This window comes from Quercus lobata, chromosome 2, assembly GCF_001633185.2.
Source record: "Quercus lobata isolate SW786 chromosome 2, ValleyOak3.0 Primary Assembly, whole genome shotgun sequence".
Taxonomy (NCBI): Eukaryota; Viridiplantae; Streptophyta; class Magnoliopsida; order Fagales; family Fagaceae; genus Quercus; species Quercus lobata.
Genome location: NC_044905.1, coordinates 88095262 through 88108056, shown reverse-complemented (window position 1 = coordinate 88108056; position 12795 = coordinate 88095262). Strand labels below are relative to the sequence as shown.

The 12795-nt window shown below is 34.0% G+C and overlaps 1 protein-coding gene across 1 annotated transcript; it reads left to right on the top strand.

Moving 5' to 3' along the window:
• Window positions 1-4140: 4140 nt before the first annotated feature.
• LOC115973545 lies at window positions 4141-6405 on the top strand. Its single transcript, XM_031093815.1, has 3 exons — window positions 4141-4486; window positions 4585-5701; window positions 5805-6405. Exons 1-3 carry the CDS (start codon window positions 4141-4143, stop codon window positions 6403-6405), a joined length of 2064 nt encoding a protein of 687 aa, XP_030949675.1.
• Window positions 6406-12795: the final 6390 nt, after the last annotated feature.

Genomic DNA, 12795 nt, shown 5'->3' with positions numbered 1-12795 from the left:
TTTGAAATGTTGCAAAGAGTAAAGAGAACAAAAGTTTTATGATGTTGTAGATTCGTAGACAAATACTACTTATTGAAATCACAAAATTAGGCTGGATTGAACTAATTCTAAATCTCCAAAAGTGAATCATCATTAACTTAACTGATTAATTGGCTGCGTTTCTTGCTTTCACCTACAACTGTAAAACAAATTTATTGCATTAAGGGGTCAAGCATATTGCATTATTTAGTTTTGAAATGCCGGAGCACAATGTTAATTTTATTAACAAGAAAATCAAAAGTTCATGAATGTGCCAAGTGTCCAAATATTTTGACACAAGTATTTTCTTATTAGTGCCTGTATCTTGGAAGTCTTCCTCGTGCTTGATACGACTTTCTCAAAAAAGATTTATCTAGGAACAGATTTCTTCCCATATACACTAACGTTAAATATACTCTCTTTTTTTTCTCCATCAGATGATATATTTTGAAAATTGTCATCCAAGTTAATTGAAAGTGTGATGCTTTGGCCCAAAATCTTTCCTAATCAATACTAGTGTGAAGTATGGGAAGTATGAACAATTCAACATTCCTTTGATGGAATAGGTGACATTGGAGTTTCCTGCCGTATACAATGGGTTTGTTTGATATTGTGAAATTGTTTTAGCTAGCTATTGAAAAGTTTAATATGGCTAGTTCCGAAAGTCATGTGCTTTCAAGTAAAAATGTGAAGTAATTATTTATCAAAATTGTGATTATTTTAGGACCAAAATTGAGATTATATATTAAGACTGCATTTTATGAACGCGTCATGGATATGAGAAAATTTTGTGATGTTAGGTAATAATGGTCTCTTGTCCTGAATTCATTTAAGGCACTATTGGTGGTTTAACCTAATTATGAAATTTCTTCGAAAATGAACTTTATCTTTCTCATAAAAAAAGAAAAAAAAAAGAAAAAAAAAAAAGCAATGAGTGCATGATGTTTTGATGTTAGGGGAAATGAAGTGGCGTCCTAGTTGTTTTGTTTATTAGCTATTTTAGTTGTCTTATTCACAATTTGAAAACATTGTTTTGTTTTGTTTGAAATTCATGCCAAAAATATGTATGTTGAAACTTCTAGTTCCACTGACTTTAAAGTTCCTATTGCCAAAAGTCCAACCAAGACTGTCGTAAGATAGTTTGAGGCCTAAGGTGAAAATTTTAAAGAGGCATTTTTTACATCTAAATATCACTTAAATAATATTTAGTTTTTATTTTATTTTATTTCAAAGCTATTGTTAATTTTTACTCTCTTTTTTTAGAGAAAGTAATTCTTACTTATTGATATGACTAATTCACATAAAGTGAGCTAATGATGCTTACTATATAGGTTTTACAAACTAGCATATCACCAATAAAAAAAAAAATGTTATTCAAAAATTCATTTATTATATTATTTAAATGACACCAATCATATTCTTGTCACATCAGTTCGTAGGTTTTTAGTAATAAAATTTGTATTAGCTTTAGTATTTTTCGTTCACTTAATGGTTATTGGGTTGTATTTCTATTAATTCATATATATTTTTTTGTGAAGAAAATGCTAAACTTACTACAAATTTTATTACGAAAAGCTTACAAACAGATGTGGCAATGAGGTGTCACTTCAACTACAAATGATTATTGAATTACTTCTTGTGATTGGTGACATATCAATTTAGCATTAGTAAAATTTGTATTAGCTTTAACATTTTTCGTTCACTTAATGGTTATTGGGTTGTATTTCTATTAATTCATATATATTTTTTTGTGAAAAAAATGCTAAACTTACTACAAATTTTATTACGAAAAGCTTACAAACAGATGTGGCAATGAGGTGTCACTTCAACTACAAATGATTATTGAATTACTTCTTGTGATTGGTGACATATCAATTTATAGGACCTATTTAATAAAATTTGTAATATGCTAGCATAAATCTAATATTTTAGGCCTTCTTAAAAGTGGGAAAAATGATGGCTAAATTGGGGTTTCCGGATGCATGGATTGAGCGGGTTATGACCTGTGTTTCTACCCCATCCTATTCTGTCTGTATAAATGGCAAGGCATTTGGTAATATCACACCATCAAGGGGGCTTCGTCAAGGAGACCCCTTATCTCCATATTTATTCCTCCTATGTGCAGAAGGGTTCACTGCTTTGCTGGCTAAAGTCGAGGCGGAAGGGAGAATCCATGGGGCTGCTATTAGAAGGAGTGCACCTACGATTTCCCATCTTTTATTTGCTGATGATTCATTGTTGTTTTGCCGAGCTATACAAGAGGAGGTGCGGTGTATTTCAGACATCCTACAATTGTATGCAGCATCTTCCAGTCAATGCATCAATTTTGAGAAGTTTCGGTTTATTTTAGCAGCAACACAATGGGGTTACAAAGAGAGGCTATCAAAAGTAAGCTGGGGGTGAAGGAAGTAGATCGTTTCGAGTCTTATTTGGGACTACCTACATTGGTGGGATGTGCAAAATATCGTACCTTTTCCTTCATAAAGGATAAGGTTTGGAAGAAAATTCAAGGGTGGAAGGGGAAACTACTCTCTAGAGCAGGAAAGGAAGTGTTGATTAAGGCGGTGACCTAATCCATCCCAACCTATACAATAGGGGTTTTCCAATTGCCAGTCAAGCTATGTAATGAATTAAATGCAATGTGTGCAAAGTTTTGGTGGGGTCAAATTGGGAATGAGAAAAAAATCCATTGGAAGGGTTGGAATGTGTTGTCTCAACCTAAGAAGGAAGGGGGTATGGGCTTTAGAGATTTGAGGAATTTCAACTTGGCAATGCTAGCAAAGCAAGGGTGGAGATTGCTACAAGAACAAGACTCATTAATGTATAGATGTTTCAAGGCACGTTACTTCCCACGTTGCAACTTTTTAGAAGCTTTGGATGTCCCAAACAACTCTTTTGTGTGGAAAAGTTTAATGGCGGCTCAACCTCTACTTAAAAAAGGTTGTTGTTGGCGGGTGGGAGATGGTTCTTCAATAAGGGTAACCAAAGATAAGTGGATTTTAAACCATCCAACTAATATGGTTATCCACCCACCATTGGAGGAGGAATGGGAGTGGAGGGTGTCTAATATTATTGACTGGAGAATTAAGGAATGGGATAGGGAATTAATTGAGGCCAAATTCCATAGAGATGATGCGGATGCAATCCTTTGCATGCCATTAAGTCGAAGACAAGCCTCTGATCTAATTATCTGGCTGCACACGAAGAGTGGGGAGTACTCTGTGAGGTCAGGTTACCATGTTGCTAGAGAAATCTCAAGACAGGAAAGTAATAAGGGGGAAAGCTCAAGGGCAGGTCTGGATGGGTTGATCTGGCGGCATCTGTGGAAAATGAAGGTTCCAAATAAGATAAAGGTTTTTGGGTGGAGAGCATGTCAAAATGCTCTGCCAACCCGAGAAAACTTGGCTCATTGTAAAGTAGTGGAAGATGGATGGTGTGAGGCTTGCAAGATGGAATCCGAATTGGTGGCTCATGTATTATGGTCTAGGTTGCACGGACACGCCATTTTTGGCATCGTGTCCGTGTCAGAGTCTGAAAATTGAAAGTTCAAACCACAAAACTCTCAAGTTCTTCTCTGTTGCTGAAACCAGAAACCCACCCTCCCTCTGTCGCTACCGCTGCCCTCTGTTCCTCGTCGGAGTAAGAAAGTTGGAACCACATATCTCAAAACTCTCAAGTTCTTCTGTGTCGCTGAAACCCACCGTCCCTCTGTTGCTGCCGCTGTCCTTTGTCCCTCACCAGAGTTAGATCGAGCCGATCGGCGAGCTCTGACGTCGACGGCGTTCCCTCTGTCCCTTCCGATCTCCATCTCTCTCGGTCCGGACAATAGGTCCGATTCTCTTCTCTGTTTTTTTTTCTTTCTTTCTTTCAGATGTTAATTTTGGTGTGGGTGGGTGTAATGTTAACTGTTAAGCACTTATATACAACGCGTTTTGTTTGATTTTTTTTTTTTAATTGCTGTTGTGGTCTCACTGGCCTGTGGGTGCGCCGTGCCCTCTATCTTATTTATTTATTTATTTTTTTATATTAGTTATAACTTATAATTTATAAATTTGTTTTTGTGTGTCATGCTATAGTTTTATTTATTTATTGAAGTTAAATATTGTAGGTGATTTTATTAAAATGAATACTGAAAATGAAAGTGAAAAATCATCAGCTGAGACTACTGCTCCTCTATGGAAATATGTTACTAGGTTAGAAAAAGCAAGTGTTGGTGGTGGGAATGTTTCTTTCAAATGTAACTATTGTGAAAAAACTTTCAAGGGGTCTTATTCAAGGGTGAAGGCACACTTGTTAAAACTGCCTAAGTTTGGAATACAAGCATGTGCCAAGGTTGGAGATGAGTATCAGAATGAAATGCAGAAATTAGAAGATGCGTTTGAGGAATCTTTGCGTAGATTGAAGAAGCCTAAGCTAGTGTCTTTACCAACTGATTCTCCTACTAGTCCTAATTTGGATAGTAGGGAGAGTAGTACAGCTACAAGTCATCCATTTTTCCAAAAAAAAAAGGGGTTGGGAATTCTCCTTTGGAGAGGGTTTTTAACAATCAATGTCAAGAGCAATTAGATTCTCTTATTGCTAGGACATTTTATTCTGCTAGTTTACCCTTTCACTTTGCTAAGAACCCGTATTGGATTGAGATGATCAAGTTTGCAGCTAATAATAATTTAGCGGGCTATGTTCCTCCGGGTTACAATAAATTAAGAACAACTTTGTTGCAAAAAGAGAGGGCACATATTGAGAAGTTGTTGAGGGCAATTAAAGACACTTGGAAAGAAAAGGGTTTAAGCATTGTAAGTGATGGGTGGACAGATGTACAAAAAAGGCCACTTATCAATTTTATGGCTACATCACAAAAAGGGCCAATTTTTATCAAATCCATTGATGGTACCAAAGAGTACAAAGACAAGCACTTCATTGCTAACTTGTTTCTAAAGGTCATTGGTGAGGTTGGGCCTCAACATGTTGTCCAAATTATTACTGATAATGCGTCTATTACGAGGGCTGCAGGATCTATTGTTGAAGCTGAATATCCTCATATATTTTGGTCACCTTGTGTTGTGCATACTCTCAATTTGGCTTTGAAGAATATATGTGCACCTAAGTACTCTTTGCAGAATGAGGTTGCATATAATGAATGTAATTGGATTGCACAAGTTTCAGATGAGGCAACTTTCATTCGTATTTTCATCAAAAATCATTCTATGAGATTAGCAATTTTTAATTCATATTCCCCTTTGAAGTTACTTGCTGTTGTTGAAACACGATTTGCTTCAATAATTATCATGCTTAAAAGATTGTTTCAAGTAAAACAAAATCTTCGAAATATGGTCGTTAGTGAGGAATGGATGTCATATAGAGAAGATGGTGTAGGAAAAGCTCAAACTGTGAGGGATTATGTTTTGAATGATTTGTGGTGGGACAAGGTTGCATACATTCTGAGATTCACAGAACCTATTTATGAGATGCTTCGAGTGGCTGACATGGATGCACCTATTCTCCATAAGGTGTATGAAATGTGGGATTCCATGATAGAAAATGTGAAGAAAGAAATATACCAACATGAAGGCAAGGAAGACTATGAGGAGTCTCCATTCTATGATGTGGTACACAATATACTCATTGAACGGTGGACTAAAAATTGCACACCACTTCATTACCTAGCCCACTCCTTGAATCCGAAGTAATTTTTCTATCTCTTTAATCTTTTTGTTTATATTCTTTAGGCATTTCCAAACAAATAAACTAAACTCATTAGTTGTACTTATTTATTTGCTTTTAACTAGGTATTATACTATTAAATGGATTGAGGAAGTCAGAGGCCGTGTTGCGCCACATAAGGATGCTGAAATTTCAGTGGAGAGAAACAAGTGCCTCAAAAGGATCTTTCCTGATCCTGATGATAGGCAAAAAGTTAATGTGGAGTTTGGTTTGTTTAACGCATTACAGGCTTATGATGAGGATAACATGGAGGATAGGTGGAACTACAATCCAATGCTTTGGTGGTCAACTTATGGGTCTACTTTACCACTGCTTCAAACTTTAGCTCTAAAGCTTTTTGAACAGCCTTGCTCATCATCATGTGCTGAGAGGAATTGGAGTACATATGGCTTCATCCATTCTATGAGGAGGAATAGAATTACTCCTAAACGTGCTGAAGATTTAGTGTTTGTTCACTCTAATCTTCGACTTCTTTCAAGGAGAAGGCCCGAGTACACTACTGGAGAATCTAAGAAGTGGGACATTGGTGGAGATAATTGGGATGAACCATTTGGAGGACCTGGGTTGCTTGAGATTGCTTATCTCACACTAGATGAGCCGGAGATGGAGACAAGTATTGTTGAGAATAATGACTATGTTGATGACAATGATGTTGTTGTTCTGTGATAATCTTGAAAGTTTAAAACTTGTTATCCTTTTATGTTTTTAGTTTGATGTTGAACTTGTTACCCTTTTATGTTTTTAGTTTGATGTTGAACTTGTTATCCTTTTATGGTTTGTACTCTAAACATTTTATGTGTATTATTGTACTACTTTGGGTGTTAGTTTACTTATTTGTAATTCTACATAATTTGAATTCTAGACATAAATATATTTTATGTCTAAAAATATTTAAAAATGTGCCTAAATATAAAATTTAATTAATTATTTAACCGCCGTGTCGCCGCCATGTCGTGTCCTTATTTTTCAAAAATTGCCGTATCCCCGTGTCTGTGTCTGTGTCATGTCCGTGCAACTTAGATTATGGTAGTGTGGGGTAGCGCAAGACATATGGGCAGGGAGTATTAGGAAGGTACAGAAGAGCATCACTGGGCACTCGGATTTCAACCAGTTGGTTGCTACATTGACATAAAGACTGACTGAGGAGGAGCTGGAGCTGTTCTGGGTACAATGCTGGACAATTTTGAATCAACGGAACCGGGTCATGCATGGAGGAAAACTACAAAACCCTTCTGTTCTCACTAAGCGAGCAAGAGAATTCTTGACCGAGTACAAGGACAAACAAGCTTTGCTTGCTACCTCGGTGTCTACGGAGTCTGTCCAGCAGTGGAGACCACCCACAGGTTCGGTGTTCAAACTAAATTTCGATGCCGCAATTTTTGTGAACAAGAACTCGTCTGGTGTGGGCACCATTATCCGAAACTGCAGGGGAGAGGTGATGGCTGGACTATCTGCTCGAGGTCCGTCTGTGGTTAGCAGTGAGGAAGCTGAAGTGCTAGTGTGCAGAAAAGCTCTTGAGTTCGCTCTTGACTCGAGGTTCTCGGACCTAGTGGTTGAGGGAGACAACGTCACGGTAATGAAAGCCATTGTCTCTCCTCATCTAAACAGGTCTAGACTAGGACACATTTATGATGATATTAGCACTTTAGCGTCAGGTTTTAGGAGTTTCTCTGTGAATTGTATTAAGTGGAATGCCAACGCTGTTGCACATTGCTTGGCCCGTTATGCCAGTCAGTTAGTTGAAGATGTGGTTTGGATGGAAGAGTCTCCTCCACCAGCACTGCAGGCTTTGTACTCAAATTTATCTTTCTTGAATGAATGAATGAATACCCGCCTCGTTTTCAAAAAAAAAAAAAAAAAGTGGGGAAAAAAAATGTACACATAACTCACATTTTTTTCTTTAATTAAAAAAAAAAAAAAAAAAAAACCCTTACCGCCCCCATATTTTTGGGGTCCTTTCCATGTTAGGGGCCTTAGGCCATGGATTAAATGGCCCTAAGTCCAACTTATTTTAGACGGAAATTTCTTTGATTATTAGTTGTATACAAAATTCAAGGATCTTTAAAATGAAATAGGATGATAAAAGATAAATTTCTTTAGTAACCATATGAAAACTAAATTTCGTAAGTGTTTTGAATGATATAGTAAACTAATCACTTAGATTTTTTGGAATCAAAATGATAACTATATTATTATTACAATTTTTTTATAGGTATTGCTACTACTACTACAATCTGTAAATCAGATTGTTCAATTAGTGTGGGACATGCAGGACACTCTATTAACCGTTAAGTCTAGTTAAATACACCATTGTGCAAATGTCAGTATGAAAAGTTCCTTGCAATCACCATCCAATGCAGACCCATCTCACTTGCAAATCTTAAAGCTTGATAAACAGCCCATGCCACAACCTGCAGAGATTGTTGCCACTTCGGATTTTTTTTTTCTTTTTCTCATAAAAAATTTTTAAAAATATTTTTTAAATCAATATTCTTAGAGTATCGGTCAAATTTTTCCTTATAAAAATTAGACAGGATTGAAGTAATTTTGTAGCTCCCAAAGATAATTTATTTTTATATTTGGTGGAGTTGCAAAACAAATTCTGTCCTAGATATTGGGGTCTTTGTAAAGATATCAATATTTATAGTGCATGGGTCAAGCATATTACATTGAGCTTTGGTGTCCGTGCTTACTTTTATAGTGATTATAAAAAATTATATATAATTATTGGTAATTTTTATGTTTATTGTGTGACAAAAAAGTAAAAGCCAATTTATTTGTAAAAAAAAATAAAATTAAAAGTTAGATTATTTGAAAAAGAAATTGAGATAAAAAATAAAATGCATTATAAGAAAAAAAAAAATGTCTTTACCCAAATGGAGTCTTGAAATGCAGGAGCAGTGGAGCATAGTGTTAATTTTATCATCAAGAAAATCTATAGTTTATAAATCTTAAAGTGTCAAAAACTGAAGGAAAAGAAAAGAAAAAAAGAAACAAGAAACCCTGATTTTCTAGTTAGTGTCTATATACTGAAAGTCTTGCTCATGCTGGGAACAACTTTTTCAGAAAAGATCTATACTGGGACAAAATTTCTTCCTATGCACATTCAACATTACATTAATGCAATAGGAGATATTGGAATTTGCTACCGTATGGATAATGTGGGTTTGTTTGTTTGTTGATGTCGTACCACACATTTGGCAACAAGCATTGACTATAAGTCTTGTAGATGAGGACCCTTCATATTTTTGTTCCTTAGGTTCATTTCGATTTATATCAATTTTTTAAACTTAACACAAAAGTGCAACATATTTTAGAAGGGATTGTGATTCTTCATTTGTGATAAATCCCAATTTGTTTACTTTTTTATAGAATTTGTGATAACTATTTTGTGGTATGTGGAGAAGAACAAAGACAGAGGGTTGCCTCAAAACGTAGGCTCATTCAAAGAAGCGCGCTATATGTGTATTTTTATACGCTTTTTGGTGTTTTTTTATTTTATATTTTTCATAAAAATAAACCAAAACTGAATTAAAACTATAGGATTTTGATATTATTGATACACACCATTGATTTGACCTATGTTTAGTGCAACTTACATATATATATATATATATATAAAATTGTGTGTAACTTGTCTTGAAACCCACATCCTCTCAATTCTTCTCTATTTTTATTTATATTTTTTCTTGATTTTTTCTCCTTGAAATAGTAACCCACCTAGCTTCTTCTTCTTATTTTATTTTTTGATTTTTTTCCTTTTTGGATATCTGCTTGGTACCATTACCATATTGCTATGTACTCATATTCTTAGCTCATTCATAAAAAATAAGTATGATATAATATATTTGTGGTAATTGTTTAGTAACTTTTTAGTAGTTGATGTTGAACATAGCAAACTAATTCTTATAAACTATAATCATTAAGTGATTAAATTATTAACTAATATTGCTAATTAGTCATAGGGCATTATGGATATTTTAGATTTAAGAAAATATATTACAGGGAAGTACTCATATCTAGCTAATCCAAAAAAATAAAATGACTTGACTTGCAATTTTCATGTTGATAATTTGATTGTTGCATTTCTTATTAATAATTATTTTTAAAAATTTTAAATTTATTTATTTTTAAAAGTGTGCGCTTCACGTCAATCAAGTGTGCGCTTGCGCTTTGCGCCTAGGCTCTAAGAGGCCTTTGTGCTTAAGTGTGCCTCTCATTTTTACCAACATTGGAATATACTATTTATATCACTAATAAGTTACAAATTATAATTTTATATCATATGAACCTACTGATAAACTTATACAATCCAGTTTCAAATCTATATAAATATATTTCTATAAAATCATACATATAAAAATATAATATTATACATAATTAAATCAAGTCCTCATGTTCACGAGCTTGTTCACGAACATAGCATTATTATTATTATTATTATTATTATTATTATTATTAATATTTCAACAATCTTTAAAATAGAATATGTTCCATTGTGACTTAAGTCTCTAGGTACTATGGTAGGGATTGACTGACCGAGTAAGTCTTGTGGGAGGGACCCTCTATATGTTTCTATCTTTATGAAGAGTGCAACACATTTTAGACGGTAATTTGATTGGTCAATAGTTAGTCATTCATTATTTGTATCAAAATTCAACATTCTTTAAAACAGAATATGTCCCACCATGACTTTTATGTCTCTCGGTATTATAGTAGTGATTGTTTAACAACAAAGTTTAAAGTGATAATCTCTCATCTAAAAAAAGAAAAAGAAAAAGAAAAAAGGTTTAAGATGATAACAATATCACTACTTGTATGCTGAAATTATATAATAATATAAGAAACGGAACGGCTTATTGTATTGTGTTGACTGCTAAGGAGGGAAGAGTTTGTTTGAGCTTAATCGGTTTTCTTATGCTTTCAATTTCTACCACACATTAAGAATTTGGCGCCAAGCATTGACACTAAGCATTCACAGTAAAGATGCTAAAATAATTCAAAAGTTATTTTAGCATTTCAACCACACAGAAAACCACTACAACAAAGTTGCTATAGCTAAAATTTTTTGCTATATTTTACCTTCATGCTATAGTGAAGGTAAACATAAAAATCACTTTTTGATTCCCTCCCAACGGCTCTTTTATCCTCAAGTTTGTTCTATATTCTCTCTCCTCTCTCACTTCTCTATTCCTTGTTCTTTGTTCTCTCTCTCTCTCTCTCTCTCTCTCGCGCACGCGCATGTGCACGCCTTGTGGTTGTCTCTCTCCCGTGCCTTGTAGTTGTGCTTCGGTGGTTTCATGGGTTTCATGTGGGTTTGATTTTGTTGTTGATGGAGGGCTCGAACTTGGTGAGGCGGCGTGGCTCAAGGTTCCACCTTTGAGGTTTGAGTTTTCAGATTTAAGTTTTCAGTTTCGATGCAACGAACCTCAGAGTCCATAGCGAGCAACCAAAGAAAAATGGTTAAAGTAACAGCTATTAATCTGAGAGAACCGTACATGATCATGCTTTTAAAGAAAAAAATTTGATTGTGATTTGGCTGTGATATAAATGCTACTAATCGCACGGTTATTTATAGCAAATTAGCAATCTGAGTGGTTGAGATTAGGTCGGTATTGCACTGATGTAATGAAGGGTTGAGATTGAGAGTAAAAAAAAAAAAGAAAATAAAAAAGAAAATAAAAGAAAGAAAGAAGTAACTTTCGATCTCAACCGTTAAATAAAAAAAATTTAAAAAGAAGAAAAAAGTTAAAGTAAAAAAAAAAAAAAAAAAAGTTGAAAATGTAAAATTTTTTTGTTTAGGATCGAGGTTAATTGTATGATGCAATTGCAATAAGAGTTTCTTTCAGCTTTCAAGGTTTTTTACAAGCTTTTGGGATTAATGCTTAAAATTTTAAAGCACATTATTATATCGAAGACTCGGGGTCAAGCATTGACTCAAGTGAAGTAGTTATCAAAAAACAAGCATTGACTGAAGTCTTCTGAGAAGGGACCCTCCATTTCGTGGGCCCATAAGCTTTATTATTATTATTAAACAGACTGCTAATTTGGATGCAAATCAATTTTCTAATTTTTTTTTTATTCGTTATTATTTGTATCGAAATTTAAAAGTTGAAGGATCATTAAAATGGAAATGGAGTTTAGTTAGTTTTACTATTAAATGTTACAATTCTACAAAAAAACTGCATGCTAATTGCTAAAGCTGAACAATCAAATTGTCAGGTGTACTGGAAAAAATCCTTCCAAAAGTGTAGGTGCATTTCTACGAAGTGTCAATTTTATGTGCATGTTTTCACCAAAAAAAAAAAAAAAAAAAAATTATGTGCATGCATGGGTGAAGCGCAATGAACTGAGCTTTGGAATGCAAAGCAGAATAATATGAATTTTATCATCTGACTATATCAAAACTTTATGAATGTGTGAGTAATAAAATCTTTTTTAAAAAAATAAAGAAATATTGCTTTTCTTCTCGGTGTTAATTTGCTTTATTGTGCTGGGCACCGCACAACTTTCTTCGAAAAAATGTTTCTCTACTCTAACGAAATTTCCTCCCTTCTGCACGGTGCACACTAACATTAAATCATTCAATAGCTTTTATATTCTCCATAATATAATATATGTGTTGTGGAAAGTGTCATCCACGTCGAGTTAAATCATTCAATAGCTTTTATATTCGGTGTTTGCTTTATTCTGATGGGCACAACTTTCTTCGAAAAAATGCTTCTTTACTCTCACGAAATTTCTTCCCCTCACAGTGCACACTAACGTTAATAAATCACTCAATATCTTTTATTTTCTCCATATATGGTTACAGGGCAGCTCAACAAATTTGGGGGCTTAGGCAAAAAATTTAGACGAGGTTTTTTTCAATTATTTAAATATTAATTAAATAATATTTATTTAAATTTTGATTTTATATATTTATTTAGAATCTATATATCATTCTCTTTGAGATGCAAAATTATTAATTAAATTTTTACATTCAAGTTTCATTAACATTTCCTTTTACTATCACTTAATCTTTTAGTAAACATTTATAATTAAAATAAAACATGA